Here is a 26,202-nt window from a genome sequence, read left to right as displayed (position 1 = left end):
AAAATTTTAGAATAATGTTTAATATATCACGTTATACTAAACTATTAAATAAAATTTGAATCATCACACAGCATCAATTTTATTTCAAGTGTTTTGACCGTGTCTTAGGCCCGGATAACACTATGAAAGTTTGATAAAAATCCCTTTTATAAAACTTGAAAAATCCAACCAACAAAGCTCATAGGTTACATTCAATCAAATGCAACCAATAATCTTATTGCTTGAATTTTCCAAATTTTAAAAAAGAACTTTTAGAAAACTTTCATAGTGTAATCCTCGCCTTATGGCGCTGTATTACTGGCTTAATTATGGAAAGCCTGAAGGAGGACCCCCAGCAGCCAAGCACCCATTGCATTATCACTTTTTTATTATTGCATCTTATTTTTTCTTAATTCAACAAATAAACAAAATTTAAAAAATAATTATGACAAAATACAGATCAATAACACATAAAGGTGGATTTTGGTGATGTTTCAAGGATATAGAGCCTAATATTGATACAGTTGCTATGGATCATTGATAATTGTAACTGATATTTTTCTTCTAATTTAATGTATTAAATTCAATCTATCAGTAGAGTCGACACTTGTTATAAAGACCCCATGTTACTGTGCCCATTCCATTACAATGACTGGTAGGATAAGCTCTAAATGTTTTCATAGAACAACTATCATGTTTTACTTTTGATAAAACAACCCTCCCAATATAACTTCCGTATTTGATGGGATGAAGGGGGGTTGTTATATCGAGCGTCAACTGTATTAAACAATTTTTTTTCCAAAATTCTGAATAACACAAAAAATTTCTATATATATGCCTCACAACCACCTCTGATATGTAGGAACCAGATTCTGCTGTGCATGAATACATTCTCTACCTTTCCTTCCTGTAAACTTAACCACAAAAATGGACTGTAAAAACAATTCTGCAATGTGATACACTAACCTAAAGAATGTCAAGCTGTTGATATCTCTGCTGTGATTGGATGGAGGAGATACTGGCGAGAAAAGTGGATTTTTGTTTGCTTCTGAACTTCCCGATGTAGGGCTTGAAGAAAACACTGAGTGTGCTTGTAAGTCCTGCAAGGAGCCTTCTTCTAAACAGAAGAAGAAAAGAAAAAAAAGAAAAACAATTTAATTTATTGCTACACAACAAGAAAATTGAAGCTTAAAAAAATTACCCTGTAAAAAAAAAAGGAATACTTGCTTAGTCAAATATGCAAAGACTGACAAAATAATTATATAGGTGATAATTCCAGGACTCAAAGAATCTGTAGTTTGTCATGTGATGTAACATTTCCCTGACGAAGAATAACATATACAAATAAAAGGAAAAATGCTGGATTTTTCAGGGCGACCATTTGACCCAGTTTTCCAGGACATTCTTGCATTTTCCTGTAATTCACAGGACTTTTAAAATAAAAATTGCCAGTTTCTTCCAGTATTTTAGACAAAGCATACTTGAATTTTATTCTTCACAGAAATCAAGCTGATTATTATGACTATGAATATTCTACTCACATATTTGTCATGTTGAATGTTTTTGTGGAATTACTTTTAATCCATTGATTTGCAGATATCTTCACTATCAGCACTTCACTTCCCTACATTCGTAATTTGTTTGGCGATTTTAGCAAATAATTGGAAACTTTTCTCAGTTTTGGTATCATATTTGGCAACAATTGATAATTCTCCATATTTTTGTTAAGAAAACATGGTCCTTTTGAAATTGCAAGGACAGTGGGGAGTTTTCCTCGAATATTTTAATTTTTTTTGAAGCAAAACAATTTGAGTATTTTTGGAAACTTTTCTATCAAGATCCAAAACATTAGAAGAATCTGGTTTACGACTGAAAAATTTTGATAAGGCTTTATAAAAATCGGAAGCCTTCTGAGCAAATTGGAAACACTTATGTAATTATCATTAGTTTGACCTCTCAAAAATTTTGGTTTTGGGGAGAAGAAAAAAAAAAATTTTTTTTTTCTTTAAATACAGTATTATTTAAAAATACTATTTTAGTAAAAATGTTAAGCTATGGGATATCAAGAAATTGACAAAGATGAATTATCAAAGTAACCAATTTTTTTTTATAATAGGGACAGAAGGTATGATCATAAATATATCTTCATGCAACATTTTTACTAATGCTTAAACACAGTTCATCAACTACTACTGTTTTATGGCACTATATCACTGGCTTGAAGGAGGGCCCAGGGCAGCCAAGTACCCATTGCATCTACAATGGCCTTGCTAATAGGGTGCTTTTTTTTCCCTTTTCTTTCCACATACTTTTTTGACCCATTCGGATCAAGTGTGGGTTGTAGTATATAGCTATGCACATTTCAAAAAGCACGTAGAAAACGAAATTCTATCTTAATGTGGTCTCGAGTTACAAAAATCTTATCTGTAATGAGGAGTAGGAGAAAAAGTTGAGAAATTTCAGTAATTCTTACTCTGTGGTGTTCCAGGTGGAGATTCTTTGCTCAACTCTTTGAAAAAGTCATATAAAAACATCAAAGCATCCTTAGTAAGAAACCAATAAAAACAATTGTTAATACTCATTAATAACCAGTGTGAATGAATATAAGTGCACAAATATGTGTAACCAGACAAATATGAAATCTGTCATTCTATAGAATATCGGCTTCGGGCAAAGTATGAAATACTGGTTTCTAACACTATTACATATCCGTATTATTATTATTATTATCATAAAAATGCTATAGCTACTCTATAAAATGCCAGATTTCATACTTTGCTGGTACTACATACATGACCATATACCACATACTGTTAAATACAGATATATTCATTATTAAAAAACATAATTTTATTAGGTCCTTATTTGATAGATACAGATGGATCCTGAAAGATATGCCAAATTTCACAGAGACTATATTGTTGAACAATACATTCAACAAAAAGTTAAAAGAATCTCAATTCCAATGCATGTAATCAATACCATTTTCAAAGGACAGGGTCATTAATTTTGAAAAATCAATCATACATACCGTATATACTAGTGTATAAGCCGAGTTTTTTTGTGGAAAAATTTGTTCCTCAAGTGGGGGGGGGGGGGGGGGGTCGGCTTATACTCGGGTCAGTTTTTGATGAGAAAATATCGACCCCATACAATCAGTAGTCATTTTTTTAGCAGTGTTCGAGAAACCGGCATTATTGGTATGGGATATGTTGAAAACCCCGATAATGTCAAAGCCGAGGCAAAGAAATCGAAAACATCATTGACTTTGATACCAGGTGGGCTAACGTTGATTGTACACCCTTTAGATGTCAGCATCAACAAGCCTTTCAAAGACTGTTTGAGGAATTTGTGGATCGAATGGATGAGTTCCGATGATAAAGAAACCACAAAAGGTGGTGCGTTGAAGAAACCTGACATTGGCTTATTGTGCTAATGGGTACATGAGGCGTGGAATTCTGTCTCCACCGAAATTATCACCTGATCCTTCAAAAAGTGTTGCATCAGCAATGCGATGGACGTTACTGAAGATGATATCCTCTTTGAAAGTGACAATGGCGATGACAGCGTACCCATCATAGGGGCGATGCCGCACCCTCTATGATGATCTGATGGATTACGATGAGCTTGGAGACTCAGAAGACGGTTTAAAAAGTTTGAATCGTTTTCTGTTGTAAATTTCCGTAAGCTATTAATTTTGCATGGAAATATAAGAATTTTTTTTTTCTGAAATGCACAGATTTTTTGGGGTCGGCTTATACACGGGTTTTAAATTTATTGCGGTTTTGGTGGTCCTGAAGTAGGGGGATCAGCTTATATACGAGTCGGCTTATACACGAGTATATACGGTATATCTTCACCAACTTTGATACTTCTTGAAAAAAAGGCACAATACCTATTACTACTAAACCACACATGCATCTCATCCATATTCCTCTGCAGAACTTCTAATGAACTGGTACATGTCGGAATGTGCATGTATGTGTCGCAAGTCTAACGTGAAGGTTGTTATTGTGTAGTGCTTGTTATAGTGCTGTCATCTATTTTCCAAACTATGAGTGAATGTAATGATTGAATAACTGTACCGTTGTGTGCCTGCTGCTCTCTGTGGCGAGACTTTCCGGTGGGGAGAGGTTTGCATTCGCACCTTGAAGTTGGAAACCGTAGAAAACAAACTTCAGCCAACCACCACTGTGGCAATGGTAGGGTTTGAATCCAAGTGCCTAGATCCCTCCCCCAGGGGTCTACGGCTCAATTGTAAAATTATAAAAAAAAATAATGCTAAGTTGAAAAAAATATTTTAATTTACATTGCAGTGAAAACTCGATATAACGATACTTTGCTGACCACAAGGAAAAAGTATCGTTGTACAGGGATTTATCATTATATCATAGCTGCCAACTTTTGAAAATGAAAATTCGGGAGATTTTCGCGCAAACCCGTATTTTATGCTAAAACCACTCCCTAATAAATACAATAGGGATTTTTCCAAATAAAATAGGGATTTTCCAAATATAAAAGTTAGAGCGGAGGGAATAAAATACCTACTCAAAAACTGAAGTCAAATTAAAATAGGGATTTTACACACATGGAAGTTCAACCCTTGGGAATAAAATTCCTATGCAAAAAACAAGTGAAATTGGAGGCCAAAACTTCAATGATGTAAAAATAAATATTGTGTTCAATCAGAAACGCTGTGAACAAACATTCTGCGCGAATGACCCCAAAATCATCGGAAGATGAAGGAAAACATCGTCAATTTTTGAAGAACACTGACTTTTTGTGACACTTGCTTGATGTTTTTTTTTCATTTCACGAGTGATGATGGCAGTCTTTCCATGAACGATGTTTATGTCCGTAACACAACTTGTACAAAAAGGAAAAGTCGGCCCTCTTCTGGAACGTTTGATGAAAGGAAATTCATCGGAATAAGTATCTTTAAAATTGATTAAATATGTTTTTGCTTATCAGTATTCGTGTTTTGTTATATCGCACGTTATAACAAAAGAAATTTTGACCACATGCGCGTGACTATAATCATCAATTATTATCCACGACTATTGGCTCCTAAGCCATTTCCCTGCACGATAAGACAAACAACTTTCTTGTTACCATCAGAGGGTTTGTAAAACTTCCTTAAAAAGGGAATTTCCCCATTTACGACGTGTGACGTCATTTCGAAAGGGAAAAAAAGATGCCCCACAAGAAATTCCTTAGGGATGGTTTTCATATGTGGGGATTTTTTTAATGAAGTAGGGAATTTTAAGGGACAATTAGGGATTTTTGTGATTTTCGTAAAAATTCAGGAGATTTAAGAACTTTTCGGGATGTCGAGCGATGAAGCTAAAATTCGGGAGATTCCCGAAAAATTCGGGAGACTTGGCAGCTATGTTATATTGAGAATCATTGTAGCGATAATTCACTGTACTTAAAAGAAAAGGTTTGAGTAACGTTTAAAAATACGCAAAAGCACTGCTGCAGTGGTGTGATTATGTTATTAAGTTATGGTTAGAGAAAAATTATACTTGTGGCTACAGCTCTTGATAGGGTTATGAAACATTGTTTTAGATCTTTTGCAGTCTAATAGCATTGTTATTACATCACACTTACTAGTACTGAATAAAATGTCCATTATTGAGGAGAAAGAATTATCCTTGCTGATAGGTGGCTGTAGTTTCTGCTGCTATACATGGGGGGGGGGGGGGGTTGATGGCAGACACCCAGGTTTCTGGGGGCGGGGTCCAAGACTAAAAGTATTTGGGGGAACCACTGTTATATATAGCTACATTAACAACCATTAAACTGCAATAATTATTATAGTTTAATTAATGGTTATTAATGCATTGTAATATAACTGATTATAATCACAGTTAATTTTTAAAATGGCTAGCAGGACAACACAGAAAGGTCAGCATGCAATAAATAGATGGCACAAGACTATGCATTAAAACCCCCCGGCTTACAGCATTCAAATTTAAATTCTCTTTTCCAACCTCAGCATTTGACTTTATCAGAGATGTCATTCCAAAGCTGGATCCACACTAGGATAGCTCGGGTTCCTCAGGAAGGGGGGGGGGGTAATAAATATATGCCTGGTTTTTTTTTGTTTTGTTTTCTACTCACACACACAAACTATTTTCTGAAGTAGTCTATAATATGCACCGAGAAATTCAGATTTCTTTAAGGGTGTAATCCGCAGATTATAGGCAGGAATTCAAGGTAGTATAACTGGTCATGAGTCAATTAATGGATCTTTCAATTGGCTTATAGAAATTCATATTTAGTATTTGAAGTTTTAGTGAGAGTTTAAACAAAAGAAAACGGGGCAAATGCAAATAATTAACCACCTGATCAATATTCAGTCTCAAAGGTTTGCAGGAAACCTTCAAACTACATTCCTGTATTTTCTTATTATTAGGATCAGGACGAACATGAACAGCTTTTACAACAACCTGAAAGAGAAGAAAAATTTAAGAAAACGAACAGAAATACAGGTTCAGATCCACAAAATTTCAAACATTCAATGGCTAAACCTTGATACACGGTATGTTGTGAAACAGATATTCAAACAAATTCATGTCCAGTACAAAATGGAAGCCATACCATATTTGCATGCGTTTGACGAGGCATAGATTCACTAGAATATTGGTAGAGAAACTTGTTGATTTGTGAAGACGCTAATTTGTCTTTGATTTCAATATCGTGAATCAACAGTACATCTCGAGATGCATATTCACTATCCTCTGGGTACTCTTCATGTTGGAATCGCACCTAAAGGAACATGAACGCACATATCATGAAACTCAAAAAATGTATATAAACAATAAATGTCATCATGAGCCACTACTTTCTCTATGTAATATCATTTATGCCAATTTATAACACATACATTGTCACCTCATTATGAAAATCTCATTCATTAATTTTTTTTGAAAATTACTTTTTGATAGTTTTTGATTGAGAGCATCATATCTCACCTATTACAGCTTTAAAAATAATCAAACCGCAACGATCTGCTCTCTATAGAGAAAAAAATGAACCCCTTTTGTGTTATTTGATGGGATGCCCCATCCTTTTTTGGCTCTTTCTGTGAAGCTGGGATTTTGAAATGTACGAGGTTTTCATTATAAGGTGACAATATGTATTGTTATGTACATAGTCCTCATTTAACATTTATTGTGCCATTTTTGAAATTTTCCTAAATAGTGTGCATCATTTCATAAATAATGTTAACCAGTCATTATCCAGACATGCCAACATTGGCTTAAAGCTTGTCAGTAGTGGGGGGAGGGGGTACCCCCCCAGACAACATAATCACAGTACAATAAAAAATAATCACTCAAACATTTAATTTTTTTAAAATTTTTAATTGAAAGTTCATTAAATACAGCACCTCATTGGCACTGGAACATAGAAGGCTCAGGCCACATGAGCTCCTGAAGCAACATTTCGAGGTCGCAGAGTCCCTTAATAATTCATGAATATTCAATGCAATCCCAACCTACATACACCCTTTTAGGCCATATATATGGACGTCTAGCAACCCCAGACCCCCATTTCCATTTTATTCTTATCAGAGCTCTTATGGCACCTATGACGAAACATTCTTTTGGCCACAAGTTCAGTGAGCTCGACCATGCACTATGCAAATAAAGCTGGGTCCGGACCCGTCACGTAAAACCCTGTCCACTCCACCACCTCAAACGACGCAAAAACCTGTTTTTATCCCACAGCGTTGGGCGGTTTTGATGAAAAACAGGTTCTTGCATGTTTGGGAATCAAGTAGTGGCAGGCCTAAATGCGGCTTTACTGACTGCCTTTCTTTCACAGACAAAACAGATTGGCTCCGAGTTAGTCTTCTCTTGAACTCTCTCACATGCGTATAAAAATTATAATATTATCTTATGTAAAAATAAAAATTTGTGCATTTTTCTGTAAATCTCACCAAGTTGACAGTGAGTTTGGTGGCAACACTGATGTTCTGAATGATGTCTTGACATCAGAGAAATTTATGGAAAGAAAAGAAAAAATGGGATCTCAGGAGAAACTTCGTGAGTTTTCTTTCTCTCTATAAAAGGGCCCATCAAGCAGAATGTGTTGTAGTTGAGAGGGAAGAAAAACTCTTGGAATATTTCATAACATCTGATTAAGCAGCTGAATGCTAGATGTTGAGTGGGAAAGCATATAGAGCACTTGAATGCCATGGTGTTTAGGGGCACCCAGTAACCAAAGAACTTTGCACAGTATGTCTTTACTGTCAACAAACCTTTTGACTATAAGAATGAAATGTTTAAACTAACATCCAGGAAAAGTTTTTTCTTAGTCAAAGCTTTTCCATTGTTCATAGTTAATATTTTGTTCTGATATGAAAATTAACACTGCACAATGTTTTCCAAAAAAGAAAAAAAAAAGAAACTGGGAAAGAAAGAATGAATATGAAATCTGTAAATACTGAGGGTTGATTTTATTCAATAAAGTAGGACGAACACTGTATAAAGTACCTGAGATTTCATATGCCTAATGAGTTTTTGTAAGTCAAATATTTATTTGCCAGTTAAATCCTTTTCAGTAAATAACCTCTTTGCTTGTAACTTAGTTTACTTTCAGGGCAACACATGCCTAACTCAAGATACAATTGTACAATATGCATCTGACAAGACCTGTTTGATGCGAAACCATCTTTTAGTGTTTAAAAGTAATTAGAAAAGACAAAAAAAAAATAAAGTAATATTTTTCCAGAACATGCTGGAACTGATTTAATACTATGAACACTGGATTACCTTGTGCATTTGTAATTCCATCAACACATCATGATCACGTCCCTCTCCACCTTTCAGAATCCAAGAGCGATTGGAATTATTCCGACTCTGGTCGATGGTGAAATTTTCCATGGTGTAAAGCATAGCAGCAGGATAGAAGTCTCTTGATAGAGGAGTAACTTTGCAGAAAGATATTGTGCTTTTTCCAGCATCTATTTTGATGGATTGTTTTTCATCAGTAGGAGAGTGCTCTGAACCATGACTGCAATGACAGTGAAGGAAAAAGCCAAATCACTTGATGAAATTGTAATTAATGGAATTCCTGAAAATGTATAAACTAATAAAAAAAAATCTGATGATCCTGTCGATTGGTATTTCATCAAAGAATGCTTAAATTTTTAATCAGCAATAGAGTTATTAATGGTTTATTATTGTCATAACCAGATTCTTTAATTTCTTCCTAAATATAGGGTGTTAGCAATACCAATGTTTCCAGAATGGTAAATTGAAAAAAGAAACACTGATTTGTTCAGTGGGCAATCCAAAACTTTGCTTCAGAAAAATCTGAGATAGAATACAAATACAACGCCACAACAGACAAAGTGCCCAATGAGGTGGCTGATAAAAAGAGGCCCATAAAAATATGGATGTCATATATTTCAAAAATACAGCAACCCAATTAAAAATGCAATTAACACAAATTATAAACAATATATACACATGATAAAATATTATACAATGCCCATAAATAATACTTATGGTTGTCTTATTCTAAGTATGGATAGCTTCTCGATCTACCCCAACATGTTTATCGTATTTCTTTTTAATACAAATACAAATACAAATACAACGCCACAACAGGCAAAATGCCCAACGAGGTGGCTGATAAAAAGATGCCCATAAAAATATGGATGTCATATGTTTCAAAAATACAGCAACCCAATTAAAAATGCAATTAACACAAATTACAAACAATATATACACATGATAAAATATTATACAATGCCCATAAAGAATACTTATGGTTGTCTTATTCTAAGAATGGATAGCTTCTTGATTTACCCTAACTTGTTTATCGCATTTTTTCTTAAACGTGTCAATTGTGTTACAATTTACTACCTCCGGGAGTAAGCTATTCCATTTATTAACAGCCCTATTAGGAAAAATTTCCTGCAACAGCATAGCCTTGCATTGTCCCTCACCAATCGATATTGTTGTCCCCTTGTAAAAGCAGTTGATTGGCAGTGTACTAAAAGTTCATGGTCCATCCTATCCATCCCATTGAAAATTTTGAACACTTCGATCATATCTCCTCGACACCTGCGTTCATACAATGTAAACATATTCAAAAAATGAAGTCTCTCTTCATAACTCAAGCCAACACGTGCCAATAAGGACACGTGTAGCTCCTCTCTGCACCCCTTCAACCAAGTCTATGTCCCTCTGTAGGTATGGTCTCCAAAACCTTACAGCATACTCCAGTCCAGGACGAACTAAGCCTCGAAAAAGCGGAAGAATGACTTTAGGAGAACGCGAAGAGACCTTTTTGAAAATGAGACCAAGCATTCTATTCGCTTTTTTGACAACCGCTGAACAATGTTCAGAAAACTTAAGTCGCTCGTCAATGAGAATTCCCAAATCGGTGACTCTAGTTGCATCCGGGATAGTGACACCATTCAACTCGTAAGAGAACCGTGGGTTGTTCGAACCAAAATGAGCGACCATGCACTTATCTACGCTAAACGTCATGCTCCATTCATTTGCCCATGCTGCAATCTTGTTTAAGTTGGTCTGGAGCAACTCCCTATCGCTTTCATTTCCGATTACCCCCATTAGCTTCACATCATCTGCGAATTTGCTAGTAATTCCATCGATACCCTGATCGAGTTTGTCGATAAAAAGTGAAAAAAGTATGGGGCCAAGGACACTACCCTGAGGAACTCCACTTGTGACGTCTGTCCAACCAGAGAATTCCCCGTTCACCATAACTCGTTGCGACCTATCTCTTAACCACGATTCTATCCAATTCAGCAAGTTGCCCCCTATTCCAATCTCGTGTAAACGCTTCAAGAGTTTGCCATGTTGGACCCGATTGAATGCCTTCTGGAAATCAAGGTAAACAACGTCAACATTTTTGCTCTTACCCAAAGCCTTAGTCACGTAATCATAGAAGCAAAGGAGGTTAGTTACACATGACTTCCCCTTCCTGAACCCATGCTGATTATCCGACAATACATTATTCTCGTCTATCCACTTCACAAACTGCCTTTTGATGATAATTTCCAAAATTTTCGAGAGGGAGCTCGTCAAACTCACTGGACGATAATTAGACACCACTTCTCTACTACCCTTCTTAAATATCGGAACAACGTTAGCCAGTTTCCAATCTCTCGGGACGATACCCTCAGCAACACTACTCCTGTATATCTGTGCGACTGGCCCCCACAATACATTAGCACCTTCCCTGAGAACCCTGGGATAGATATCATCTGGTCCTGGTGCTTTGCTTGCACATACATTTCTTAGAAGATTTAGGACCTCCACGTCTTCCACTTGAATATCGTTGAGCGTTTTATTACCCCATGCAACACCCGTATATCGAATATCATTATCTCCATTAAAAACCGACGCGAAAAAGTCATTGAAAGCACTACACATGCCTACATTGCTCTCTACTTTTGAGCCTCCTATCGAGAGGGGGCCAACTGTCCCCTTACATCCATTATTGACGTATCGAAAAAATGATTTTGGGTCAGAGCCAATGTTATCTGCCAACCTAGATTCAACTTGCTTTTTACTATCCCTTATCGCTTTCTTCAACAGTCTTCTTTTATCAGTAAACAATGATAGGTCACCTCGTCCACTTTTATACTCTCTGAATGCTCTTTTCTTTTCAAGATAAAGGTTCCGCACGCTATCCGTGAACCATAGAGGGTGTGATGTACAAACACGCTTTTTTCGAACAAAGGGTATGACGTCGTGCAAAACAGAGGACAGCTTCGTACTAAATTCTTCCCATTGACTAACCACCCCTACTGATTCCAACCGGTCTTTGAAAACTTCCGCTAACCTTCTTCGCAAAACATCAAAGTCAGTTCTCCGAAAACAAGGAACCAGTCTTTTGTTATCAACCTTACCCGAGGAAAAGTTACAGTGAAATCTGACGATACGATGATCACTGGAAGAAAACTCTTCCCCCACCGAAACATGTTCAACTAGATCCTCAGAACTAGTAAGAACTAAATCCAAAATAGCAGTACCCCTAGTGGCTTCTGATACATGCTGATACAAAAAATTTTTGAGCACCAACTTAAGAAAGTCTCTTTCATACTGATTTCCAGATGAAAGGTTCTCCCAATCAATACCCGGGTAATTGAAATCCCCTAGTATGAGAACCCTCTTTCGCTTACACATGTAGGAAATTTCATCATGCATTTTGGCAATGTAGTTTTGATCCCTATTCGGTGGATTGTAACAAACCCCAACAATAAACTTATGACGTCTTTTGCTCTCAAGTTCAACCCATATGGTTTCAATATCACTTCTCTGCACGTTACACTCTCTAGCCTTCAAACATGATTTCACGTATATCAACACTCCACCCCCTTTCCTATCAGATCTATTTCTCAAAAAAGTATCGTATCCTGAGATGTGTAAGAAAGATTCATCCCCATCGTTTGCCCAAGATTCTGTAATGGCTATAAGATCCAAGCCCTCCACAACTATCATAGTTTCTAAAAAATCTTTCTTATTACCCAAGCTCCTGGCATTTATTAACACACATTTTAATTTGCCCGGTGGTTTGTTGTCAATCGAGAAGCCATCCAAGTCAGAGGTGGGTAATTCCCCGTCAATACTGTTGTGATTATCATTAACTAACCCGCATTCCCGACTACGTGGTCTGGGAGTAAAAAACCTGACCTAAGACTATCGTAAACCTCCCAGACCCCTCTCTTATTTAGATGGATCCCATCCGAACGAAGCCACCTATCGGTAAATGCGGGAAGCTCAAAGAACGTGACCCCAAGTGAGGAGCAAATGTCCTTCAGGCCTATATTGAATTGGTGGATCCTACTCCTATATCCCCTACTACCCCTTGGCAGCACTGGAATCACTGCCACATCTGAACCCCCCTCCCTAGCGGATAATAGTAAATCCCGGTATTCTGACAGAGACTCACTAATATTCGCTCCTACCTGATTTGTTCCCACCCACAGAATCACCCGCAAGGGCAACTTTCGGCGATGAAAAACGTCTCGAACGTTGCCAATCTTCCCCCCAGGAAGACAACAGCGCTCGAAACTCCGAAAATCCCTACACACTCGGTTCCCAAGTTCCCTAACCATAGAATCGCCGATGATTAAACCCCTATCACTATCAAACGTGTCAATTGCGTTCCAATTTACTACCTCCGGGGGTAAGCTATTCCATTTATTAACAACTCTATTAGAGAAAAATTCCCTGCGACACCATAACCTTGCATTGTCCCTCACCAATCGATACTGGTGTCTCCTTGTAAAAGCAGTCGATTGGCGGTGTACTAAAAGTTCATTGTCCATCCTATCCATCCCATTGAAAATTTTGAACACTTCGAATTTGAATAGCTGATAGGATTACTTGACTCATGTGATTTATTACAGGGTTCCCATCAAAAACTGCTTAATCATTTCCTTGACCAAAACTCCCAAAGAAAGAAATATACAGTCGAGTACACTTGTAAGCATATCCTAAGTATGAAGTTATCCTAAAGTGAAGCTCGTTTCCGTGTAATGCTTGTTATAGTGCTGCCACCTACCACATATTTTTTTAACTATGAGTGAAGTATAATGTTTAAAGATTTTATCGTTGTAGGCCTGTTGCTCTCTGAGGCAACACTTTTTAATGGGGCTTGCACATGTACCAGCTTGCATTCACACTTAGGAAGTGCTACCTGTTGTTATGTACTGCAGTGGTTCTCAACCTTTTTTGACCCACAGAACCCTTTCCAGTCTATAATTTCTACGAAGGAGCCCCATAAGCCTATTTTTTATCTATTCATCAAAGTTACTGTCTTATTTTTATTACTCAAAAATATTAATAATTATTTTTTTCAAATTTACTGGTTTTTTTTTATATTTTCCTCGAGCGGCTGTGTAGCCCCTGGGAGTTCACATGGAGCACCGATTGAGAACAGCTGATGTACTGTATTCTGCGGGAAATTTCTCATAATTAAAAAAACCAAAAACTCTTTTTACTCTATTTCTGTGAAAACTGCATTGTCTATACTTTTTAAATCATCAAATGTTTGCTTTTTCTGATCCTTTTGATCACCTGGTAGTGATAATAAAAACAACTGTTGTGATCGGGTATAGCAGAAATTTGCACTGTTTTAAAGCATCAAATCTCTACCCGTTGAAAAAAAATATGCAAAAGCATATTGATTAATGACAAAACTTATGAACATTCTTCTTCATAAATTAATCATAAAAATGATGCCAACTTAGAATGAAAACTAATAGCATAAACCCTAATACTAACAGAGAAATCAATTAAATTAAGCAAAAATTTATGGATGTTCAAAATATCATATACTCTAATAAATTTTTAAAATTCCTCAGGACATATAACAACCTAAAATATGCATCCATTCTGTATCAAATTTAATTACGTACTGCATATAAGCCTATTTTGTCCATGACAATCTCAATAATGCACTTTATGCATGTATACAACTGCATGCTATACAAACTAATTGCAACACCTCACTTATAACACACACATCGGTTATAACATACACTACTCAAATCACCAGGGGTATGTTAGAAGCTAAGCTGACCGCAATTCAAAATCTTAACTTTCCGAATATTTTTGAATTATTTTTTTCACTTTAGAGAATTTTTCCCTGATTTTTTATAGCATATTTGCCAAATTCCACAGCATTTGCCAAATATTTTTCATTTTATCTGACTTTGCCGGACCATGTTTTATTTCTATGACTTGAAGGGTCACTAGGAACCCTGTGTTGGAGCACCACTGATTGATTCAACTCATATGAAAAGAGAAATTCTGCCACTTAAAATATTCAGGTATACTGAGCTCAACATGCATAGGCAAAAGTAATTAATAACAATGCCCCACATACACAAATGTAAGTGCTAGACCACCAAACTTAACCTATCTTCAAAGTCTATTCCATTTTTGGTATATATAACAATGTCTCAAATATAAATCATATAGCTCAATTATAAATTGATGGACCAGCAATTGCACAATGGTAGAGAAATTTTCAAAGGAGAATACCTCTCTTTGGAGTCTTGCTTGCTTATTCGAACATGCTTCTTTTCAGAGCCTGTGAGAAAGAATAAACAATCACTAATTGCTACATTAGCATTTGTCTAAAAATAAAGTAGTCTCACAGGATCAAGCAAAACTGATAAGAAAAACTTGATGAGCATAAATTGTTACAAATATGTAGGGGGAATGGTAAGTTTCATTCATCACACCAGCAGTATAAATTTATAGTTCAAAGCCTACAATTAAGCCATTGCTAGAAACAAGAATTAATTAAATAAAGTTTGAATTGAGCTGTAACGTAGTTTACTCGTAACAAAATATATCTAATCTGGAGTCTCGGATTGTTGTTGAAAAATGTTAATTAATGGGTATTGGCAAAACTTTTGACTTGAGTGCCCACGAAAAAAAACCCCCATGAGATTTTTAATCCAATTAGATAGCAAATCAAAAATAGTTTTAGCCATGCTAGTTCACAGAAGAAAAAAATTAATACTAAAACCAGACAAATAATGCACTGAACTAATTTTTAGAGAACTTACATTTTGGAATACTGAAGTCATTGCCACCATATAAATGCCAGGTGATTGACATTTCTCTGAGCGTATGGCACAATACAGCTTGAGGAAAGTGCTTAGGAGCTTTTAGAAGATCAGATTTTCCGGATGGAATGTTGAAGTGATTATCCAGAATTCTGATGGATTCATTAGTCAAAACACGGATCTGTGGCTCTTTATTTCTTGGCTGTTAAATAAACAAATGAATACATTTTTTTATAAATATAGTTTTATTTACATGAATATACATCATATATTAAAAAATCACAGTGTCGAAGTCTTACGTTTGGCCACTACACTTCTGACATTGATTATATTATATTACTCATAATAGTATAAAACATTAATACTCAAACAGTACAGTAGACTCCGTACTATCTGGTCTAATGTGGTGGAAGGGCAAGTGGGATAACAAAAAAGCCAGATAGGCTGGAGTTTTATAAATGCTCACTGCCTACCCCCCCCCCCCTGCGATTAACTTTTAGACGGCCAATGTTCCCGATTGGGATCATCGGTTTTATTAATTAGAAAAATATATTTTTCTTACATGAAAGCACTTGATGAGATTCCAAGTACATGAGATTCCAAACTTTATTTACAAAACAAAAATTTCATTCATTTCAGCCCTTTTTATGCCATAAATTTAATTTTTTTAAATCACCTATTTTTAAGGAAGAATAAAATTAATTTTTTTTTGTTTTAATTTTAATGTTGTTTCTATGAACATGATCAAGTGCTGAAAACATACAGGAAATTTTTTTCATGAATTTTATGGCTGGTATTTCTAAACTAAAGGATCAGAAAAGGAAATAACAGAAAAAAAAATTTAGAAAATCAATTCAAATCTTAATTCAGCCAGTAAAAGGTTAAAAACACCCTTTACCAAAAGCCACTCTTATTCATATTTCTAACCTCTAAGTACAGGCTAGTAATTTATAAATGTTTGTTATGTAATATACTGTACAATTGCATAAGCCGGACATTCTTGTAGTTGGAGGGGGGGGGGGTATGTTTTTTTTAAAACAATTGTCTCCCAGTGTTTCAATTTTTACACCAAAAATACACCATAATCTCGCTCCTCCCCCCTTCTCCTGGCATCACGCCTATGGTATTGTATGTTTAAAAAATTTATTACAGGATAAAGGAAGTGCTAAGAATAAAAATATTGTGCACATTTTAAGATAAATTTGTGATAATGTCTAGCTTAATTGCAGGGAATATAAAATCATGTAAACAGTACATTATATGAATACGTAACTTTTAAAATAAACAAAATACTAATGCAGATTTAATTCTTACAAAACTACTCAAATTATTTTACCCTTCATTGATAAATGATTGCACAAATTGATAAAACTTGTGCAATCTTGCAAAACTTGGAATGCCCTGGCAGACTAAATTGCCTCATTTTATCATGGAGAATTATTATTATTCAACTCGGTCAGATAGTGTGGATCCGGATAGTGGAGAGTTTACTGTATTTAATATCAAAACACTTTCTAATTAAGTGGTTACATCATTATTTAATATATATATATACATCTATTGTGTGTGTCTCCCTCATGCTAGAAGAATGAATGTGTGAATTTTCACTTTTTTTTTTTCAATCAGTTGGTTGGATACCTTATTTTGTATGAAAGTTGTTGCTCTAAACGCAAATGTGTATCCCTATGGAAACACGTTACAAAACATTTTAGGAAAATAACTTCCTATAATGTAGAGTAAATATTCAAACGTTCTTTCTCTTATTATTTTTTTTCAAGGACATTGCATATTCGTGCTTCAAGTATGAGGGTGGGGGAGACAATATATAATACGATAAACATGTTGGAGTTAATCGAGAAGCTATCCATACTTAGAATAACACAACCATAATATTCTTTATGGGCATTACATAATATTTTACCATGAGTATATATTGTTTATAATTTTTGTGATTGTGTTTTTAATTGGGTTGCTGCATTTTTGGAATATATGACATCCATATTTGCTATGGGCAATTTGAATGCTGTGGCGTTTTATTTGTATTTGATATATAAAAATCAACTATAATATTTGCTAGAATTTCACAAAGTCTGGAACTAAAAAGTGATACTCAATTTGGGAAGTTGAGGGGGGGGGGGGTAGAGGGAGAAACTGTTCCATAGTTATCATGTTTTAATAATATGATCTCAAGCAAAAAATTGCTATGGTCTCCACTTTTGTTTTTACCATAAAAGAATTAAAATATATCCAATACAACCAAATTTGTAGAAGAGGGAATTTTACCATTAATGTTTTGCGATCGACATACTGAAGGAAGAAAGAATAGAAATTTTCTAATTAAATAGATGAGATTATCTTTGAATCAATAATGATCACAAATATATGAATTGAAGTCAGATGATTAAGAAGTTTTTTAAATAAATTATCGAATAAATAGAAAGGAATGCATTCTTGACTGTTAAAGAAACTTCATAAATAAAGTGCTTGATACTTACAATGACACCAACACCAGGATCATTTTCCAGAATGCAAAACTCCTCGTCAGTGCTCAAGTCTGAATCAGGAGAATGAGTTCCATTGCCTTGATTAAAATAAAAAAAACCCCACTAATATATATGTATGCTAATAAACTGAAGAGCCAAAAAAACTGGTGCAGGCATGTGTATGCAAATAAAAAGATATGGAACCAATCAGAGTACGGTGCTGCGGTCGGCAACGCCTATATAACACAACAAGTGTCTGGCATAGTTGTTGGATCGGTTACTGCTGCTACAATGGCAGGTTATCGAGATTTAAGTGAGTTTGAACGTGGTGTTACAGTCGGCGCACGAGAGATGGGACATAGCATCTCCGAGGTAGCGATGAAATTTGGATTTTCACGAGTGTACCGTGAATATCGGAAATCCGGTAAAAAATTGAATCTACGACATCGCTGCGGCCGGAAAAAGATCATGCAAGAACGGGACCAACGACGACTGACGAGAATCATTAAACGTGACAGACGTGCATCCCTTCCGCAAATTGCTGCAGATTTTAATGCTGGGCCATCAACAAGTGTCAGCGTGCGAACCATTCAAGAAAACATCATCGATATGGGCTTTCGGAGCCGCAGGCCCACTCGTGTAAACTGCACAACACAAAGCTTTACGTCTCGCCTGGGCCCGACAACACCGACATTGGACTGTTGAGGACTGGAAACACGTTGCCTGGTCTGACGAGTCTCGGTTCCAATTGCTTCGAGCTGATGGACGTGTACGGGAATGGAGACAACCTTATGAATCCATGGACCCTACATGTCAACAGGGGACTGTTCAAGCTGGTGGAGGCTCTGTGATGGTATGGGGCATGTACAGTTGGCGTGATATGGGACCCCTGATATGTCTAGATACGACTTTGACAGGTTACAGGTACATAAGCATCCTGTCTGATCACCTGCACCCATTCATGTCCATTGTGCATTTCAACGGACTTGGACAATTTCAGCAGGACAATGCAACATCCTACATGTCCAGAATTGCTACAAAGTGGCTCCAGGAACACTCTTCTGACTTTAGACACTTCCGCTGGCCACCAAAATCCCCAGACATGAACATTATTGAACATATCTGGGATGCCTTGCAACGTGCTGTTCAGAAGAGATCTCCACCCCCTCTTACTCCTACGGATTTATGGACAGCCCTGCAGGATTCATGGTGTCAATTACCTCCAGCAGTACTTCAGACATTAGTCGAGTCCATGCCACGTCGTGTTGCGGCACTTCTGCGTGCTCGCGGGGGGCCCTACACAATATTAGTCAGGTTTACCAGTTTTTTTGGCTCTTCAGTGTATTAAATATTATGATTAATGTACAGAACGGTTTTTTTCCTTTATAGATAAAAATATATAATTAACATGATTTCTTGAGCATTTGAGATTAAAATAAGTGTAAATACACTACCAGAGTGTTTGGGAGAAGAATATTCTTTCATGGCTTCGACCATCAAATTATGTACATTTTCTGTAGCAGGTGGTGATGATACTGGTTTGGGTTTTCTGTTTGTTTCCTCAGTGACATTAGTTACCTGGAAAATGAAGATTGGACCTAAAGTATCTATCAATAATTATAACTGACACAATTTCATACTTTGTTGTTTCATAATAAATCTTGAACCATCAGGCTATATATAGATTTAGATTTATTATATTTTATAGTTTGCAGATAGCTGTATAAATTTTGATGATACTGAAACATCAAATTCCTCCCAAGCAGGGCTGCAATTAAGAAAGAGCAGGCGGGTCAGGTGTCTCTTAGGTCTAACTAATGGGGTAGGAATGCCAAAACAAATGCTTGCTCAAGGTGACAGAGCAATTTTTTTTTCTAATAGTGATCCTGCTCCTAAGTGCAAGAAACACACTAAAACTTACATTTGGAATTGCGTCCGTAAGATCACCATAACTCGCAAAATACACAACCAGTTGCTGCAGAGCTCGGCAGGAATCAGCACAGGTACGGATATGAATCATGTTATTAGAGGCACAAATTTCAAATTTTGGATCGGACTGAAAAATTAAATAAAATTATAGAATGAAGCATACATTCCTGTATAAAGGAATAAATTTTTAAAAATATAATTTTAGAGAACAGTTCTTGATTCTGAAATGGCCATTAAAAAATAATTTAAAACAGGAAATCTTAAAAATTAAAAACAGTTACAAATATTATTATAGTAATAAGCATAGATAAGTCTCTCCAGCTGAGGAGCCACTGTGAGTATGAGTATAGACCAGTGATTCCCAATGAGGGCGGGGAGGGGTAGAAGCTACGGGTATAACATAGGATCCTATGGGTTAGATTGTGTTGGGGGACAATGGGAGAAAATAATTTCTGAAGGAGGTGATGAGAAAAAAAAGGTTGGAAAGCTATGGTATATACATATAGTGTACTATGTATTCCGCCAAAACCAGTGGCTGGTATCATCAGGCATTACAAGATGAAATTCTTTGAAACAAACAGAATTAAAACCATCATTGCCAGCCTTATAACTATTACTAGCTTGAGAGACTCTTATTTATTAGATAAGGGCCGCAAAAACCTAATAAACCACTTACTTATTGTAATGCTTTTAAATAGGTTATTTCAAAATAGTTTGGAATTGATCGTATAAGCATTTATCGTTATTTACTTGCAACTTGCAAATATTAGTTTACAGAATGTGAGAAAATAGACATTACAAATGAAAGTAAAATTTTATGTGGAGAAGGGTGGTATAAAGTTTATTCTGTACTCATTCTGAGAGACATATTTGAATACTTGAAATTACACACACCCGTGTGTGAGTCAATCACAAATCTTCATTAATTTTTAGGTAAATCAAAGAAATTTTGAATAAAGTGTTAAATTACAATTTTTTTTCTTCCTAATCAAGGAAATGCAAAAAAATGTACATATGAAAATGACATTATTATATACATAATTATAGCCCCTCTCCCAGAGAAGTCAGCACTCCTCAAGAGCAAATCAGCCAGGATAATTCTATAAGGTGTCTGGCTGTAACTTGATCTGAAGAAGTTTAAGACAGAGGATATGAGGGTCTTTTACTTGGGCGAATGATCAATCGTCTCCCCAAAAATCGCCTATAATATTCACATCTGTTGCTAATCGATTGAGTTTGCTCAAGTAACTAAACTAGAATCAGTATCTGGTGGTATGATCAAGGTCGTCTCAAGACCATCGTGGGCCCCAGGGCCAACTGATTTTTCTGAGGCCATACCCAGTAAATTCCAAAGAATTTCAACCAGTTATAATTTTTGGGCCCATGTGTTAAGATGGCACTGTGAGTGATAAAAGAAATACACATATAGACACCCTATGTCAAATTTGTTTTCTGCTGACTATTGATTTAGGGTCTTGTGACCATCTCCCCTAGACAGTTATGTACCATCAGGATTTGCAGCATTGGGCTTCGAATCACAATGGGCATGACACACACATGGGAAGCTAGTCAGGTGGGTGTATGAGTCATTATTAGATGTACATGATTTATTTTGCAAAAATGAATTATACAAATTAATGAATTAAAAAATTATCTCTCACATAACATTATATGGATTCTCAAATGAATTATAAATGCATCAAACAGTGATAACAAACTACTTACGATGGAAATTTAGAAAACACTTGTAGCATAAAAAATATATATGAATACACTAACTTTGCCTTCAGAATTTGTTAGACGAACTGATAAATCTACAAGGCCAGTATCCAACACACAAACATAATCTGTAAGGAAAAAAAAGTGATAACTTGCATGTATATAATGAGGCTCATAAATATTATGAGAAATTTAACACTTTCAAGGTTGAATGTTTGAAATATTTTGGGTATCTGAAACATAAATTAAATGTAGTAAAGTGGATATTCATAGAAATGCTATATTGCCCTGATAAAATTGTCACTGTATTTTCATATACAAAAAATACCTTTTTTGAGGTCAACATTCTTTGCATTCACATTGCTCGATATGAACAAGCAAAGCTCCTCTGATATTATCCTGGAAAAAATATGATAGGAACATTTTTTATTTAAAAAATAACAGACAGACAAGAAACCGCAACATTAATTACAGTAGAACTGTGATGACTCAGCAGTTATTATTCTAATGGCTACTTTACCACACACCACCTCCAGCCATATCCATATAATGCAATTTACTGCCATTAACAAGTCAGGTTGGAAATGAAGGCATCATCTATCAGTAGTCGCCTCAAGCTCATTACGGAAAATTTCTTGTTAGCTATATTCTTCCTCCGGTTTGAACCTGGGACCTGATGGCAACCTACATGGTGGTAGTCGAGCATCTCACCAGCATGCCACTTGGGCTATTCTAATGGCCGGCACAATACTAAATTCAATGGGGATAAACCTCTCCAACTTGACATAAATTGGCTTAATCCTGCTTAAGTTGGCAGATTTCCGTGTAATCACAACTAATTTCTTTTATATTGTCCATGCATTAGCTAGTTCTCAGCCACATCACTGGGCATTTTATCTGCTGCAGCCTTGTATTTGTATTCAGAAAATTTTATAACATTGCTTTTTTATATTTCAATTTTGTATTTTCAATTCTTTATTTTATGATTTCTTCTTGTCTGTTGGCCATCAACATTTAAAAGTGGGGTCACTTTCCACCTTAAAACCAGGCCCGTCATTTAGGGGGGGGGGGAGCGTTGCCCCCTGGCTTTTGAAAATACGCTAAAAATGAAATATATATACATGCATTGAGTACATGTGCTTTGCCCCCCCCCCCCAGAAAAAGTTGAAATAAAGGCCCTGCTTAAAACTCAACCTCGACTATGAAAGTCATAGATAGTATGGATGATACCTGAAATTTTTGAGTGAGATCATTGAGTAAGCTTGATCAAAATTTTTAAGACAGAATAGGAAAGTTTTCCTATTCCGACAACTGCTTTGCTCATTCACAAATAACAAATATTTTCACATTTTCTTTCAATCCGATTCCAAATAATTCAAAAACGTTCCATAAAAAATTACAGATAACACTTTTTTTGTTAATTTTGTTAGTTTACGCATAATTGATGATGGAATCAACGTATTCAATTTTTTTTATGAGAAACATCACTAACTTGACATGCTTATGTCACGCTTTCCTTTGGGGTGTAGAGTTATCAAGGTTCTACTGTACTACACACATTAAAACAATCTTAGAATTTTTTTTTTACAAAAAAGGGAGGTGCAGCAGTAAATGAAAAAGGTTTTTTCTTTTCCCTACTTTTTCTCAATCACAGTGATTGTTAAAAAAAACTCCCATGGTAACATTATAATAAAAAAGCACCAACAATAAAGGCAAATAGCAAGGAATCTTAATTCTTGATTGGCTTGATAATGGTTATGCTATAAAATATAGGTCTATATCTTCTAAAGACAGCACCCATAATGTGTATCGAAATAAGCTAGATTTTGTGATTTTTTTCCTTTTTTTTTATATTTTTTTATTGTGTTAGTATCAGGCAAAGAATTCAAATTTCTCCACCGCAATCAGTTTTTCTCTATGGTAATATCAATATGTCAAAATATTGTTTGATTTCTAAGCCAAAAGTAATATCATACATCATACCTTAGCAAAGACGTTTTTGTGGATGCTGTTATATTTGTTGATAAACTGAAGTTTTCAAAAGTCAGAACAGTTCTCAAAGGTAAATACAATGGCCTAAAAAAAATGGAAGAAAAATAATTAAAAAGAGAAACAGTCACACATATTGACTTATCGAGCGATAACATGTCTAAAGACGATATACAAAACTGATCTTTGTTTTTTCCCCATAAGTATTGTCATATAATCTAATGATTGCAGGTGTATGCAGATGGGAGGGGAGGGGGAGCCATTTGATCATATATTTTATTATTTTTCTTATGTATTACTATACCATTACATTCTTTTGTCCTTTGGTATTTGTCGCTCTGAGTAGCTGATAAGGTTTTCATAAGCCAGAAAATACAATTTTCATTTAAAATATTGTGTAACAAGGAATTACACACAGAAAATGTTAAGCAATTATCATTTTTAAGTTTTGTGATACAGATTAAACTAATAAACTTTGTCCAAAATTTGTTGCAGTTGCCTCATTTTTTTTCTAATGGTTGAGTAAAAACGTTGTAATTTTTCAGTCCAACATCTATATAGAGGGTGATTCCAATTGATTTGTTATTGAATTACTTCATTAAGATAGCTTAATGGAACTATAACCCCAATTAAATAACAGAATAATTCCATTTGAGGTACTTTGTCAAAAAGACCCTGATCCTTAGCCAGAGGTTTTTCGAGAGATTTCGTGGGGGGGGGGGGGAAATCAGTGAGCTTAAATGAAAAAACAATTCATTGTTCTTTAATTCTTATATACTGAATACTATAGTGAAACCTCTCTTTTATGAACCCTGGCAGGACAAAAAAAAATTCACCCTTAAAAGACGGGTGACCATTAATCATACTTTTATTATACAATAGGAAATTATTATTTGACTGTAAAAGAGATGTGACCGCATCTGAGGGATCCATTAAGAGGGGTTTTACTGTGTTTTGTAAAAGAGTCCCTGAACATTTGGTGCAAAGGATCCATGGAGCACAAGAGGTTAAGAGCACCCTTGTTCCTCATAAAAGCATTTGAGTTTGTCAAATAGGATAAAACTGACAATTTATATGGAAAAACTGATGCAGGACAATACATGACACTGATAAATAGAATGCTTCAAACTTATATTTTTGCAAAATTTTGCTTACAAAAAAATAGATTTTGTACAGAGGATACCCCTTCCCCCTTCTCTTTAAATGTAGCAATTGATATTCAGTACCTGTAATCAATGGCACAATTCCCAAGATGTAAATGCAATTCAACTACAACAGCTGGTGCAACATAGCCACTTATAGGATAATCTGTAACAGCTATGAAATCAATCAATTGGTTGAGCCAGAGCTGAGATGCTGGACACATGTGATGCCTTAATGTGGTACCAGAAATCCCTATTGCTATTTTGTATGTCTAATGAGGGGAAGAAAAAAAATAAAATAATTGAGAAAAAATAAATCATATAAGTTCAATAAATAAATTAAAATTACTGCACCATATCCATAGCATCAATTTGCCATGAAAGAACCAGAAAGGAACGATTTCTCTCTTAATATTTTACCTATGATATTCAAAAACAAGAAATACATGTTATTAGTCACATAATATGGGTTCTGAAAAGACATGACCTTTAAAGTGCTTCCATATCTATATATATAAAATTGATTTTCTGTCTTATTTTCGAGGTCGCCAAATTTTGCATATATACCAAATGGGACCCGACTTAAACGATAGGCTACTTTAAAATTTCGTCAGCCCAGGGCAAATGCCCCAAACGGGCAAAAAACTGTCGGGCAACAATGGTTTTTGGGCCTCAACAATCACTTTCCGAACGTTTACTTTGGTTACCATGGTTCCCTAGCAATGCATTTCAGACGTGTGTATGCCTTTACAACGGTTTGTCACTTCTTTACTCCTGTTAGTATATGTATAATAGTTTATGCCTTTATAATGGTTTGCCGCAATTTCAATATACTCTCAGTAATGAGGCTTTTTGAATAGACGTCATAATCATCATCAGCATCGCTTTGAGAGTCAGGAAAAGGGTGATCCCCATAGAAATCAGTGCTAAAATTGTCGATTTTACTGTAGAAATGCAGAAATTAGTGGGATTTTCCGCCCCATCAATAATTTTAAAAATTGTATTGAATTCTCGATTTTTGAAATACTCAGTTCGCTTAGAGATATACGAAGCCCAGGAGATTAAATATGAAGTAATTAGCCAAACCTATACTTTTGAGTTAGATATTCGAGCAATATCATTGATTTCATTTATATCTTCTCAAGTATGAAAATTAATGTCTCCATATTGTCTCTTTTGATATTTATTTGCATAAATTCATGTGGGTTAGTTTATTTTAAAATTAGTTATGAGCCCGTGAAAAGTGAATCGAAAAAATTCCACAGCTTTAACTAAGGATTTTTGGAAGCTGGAACAGACAGATGGATAACTTGAAGTTCGGGGGCGGGAGATCGAAATACCTAGCGCCCCTTAAAAAAGAAAAATATATATTCATTTCTACGTTTCTGTG

General features: G+C 35.5%; 1 protein-coding gene across 1 annotated transcript in view; it reads right to left on the bottom strand.

The window, feature by feature from the left end:
• The window catches only part of Atg2 (Autophagy-related 2), a 78,107-nt gene that overhangs the window by 14,947 nt on the left and 36,958 nt on the right, over positions 1 to 26,202 (bottom strand). The window contains exons 24-37 of the mRNA XM_089248260.1: positions 24,897 to 25,084; positions 23,665 to 23,757; positions 22,010 to 22,080; positions 21,742 to 21,809; positions 19,955 to 20,089; positions 19,488 to 19,611; positions 18,046 to 18,131; positions 15,551 to 15,752; positions 15,018 to 15,066; positions 8,760 to 9,000; positions 6,583 to 6,750; positions 6,327 to 6,431; positions 2,453 to 2,522; positions 946 to 1,096 (exon numbers count right to left, since the gene is read on the bottom strand). Of these exons, the coding sequence (XP_089104386.1) occupies positions 946 to 1,096; positions 2,453 to 2,522; positions 6,327 to 6,431; positions 6,583 to 6,750; positions 8,760 to 9,000; positions 15,018 to 15,066; positions 15,551 to 15,752; positions 18,046 to 18,131; positions 19,488 to 19,611; positions 19,955 to 20,089; positions 21,742 to 21,809; positions 22,010 to 22,080; positions 23,665 to 23,757; positions 24,897 to 25,084 (1,751 nt within the window). The remainder of the gene's footprint in view (positions 1 to 945; positions 1,097 to 2,452; positions 2,523 to 6,326; positions 6,432 to 6,582; positions 6,751 to 8,759; positions 9,001 to 15,017; positions 15,067 to 15,550; positions 15,753 to 18,045; positions 18,132 to 19,487; positions 19,612 to 19,954; positions 20,090 to 21,741; positions 21,810 to 22,009; positions 22,081 to 23,664; positions 23,758 to 24,896; positions 25,085 to 26,202) is intronic.

Source organism: Pholcus phalangioides, unplaced genomic scaffold (assembly GCF_987345545.1).
Source record: "Pholcus phalangioides strain wild (caught in Gottingen) unplaced genomic scaffold, Ppha-v1.0 ptg000019l_1, whole genome shotgun sequence".
NCBI classification, from domain to species: domain Eukaryota; kingdom Metazoa; phylum Arthropoda; class Arachnida; order Araneae; family Pholcidae; genus Pholcus; species Pholcus phalangioides.
This window is presented reverse-complemented; position numbering and strand designations above follow the sequence as displayed.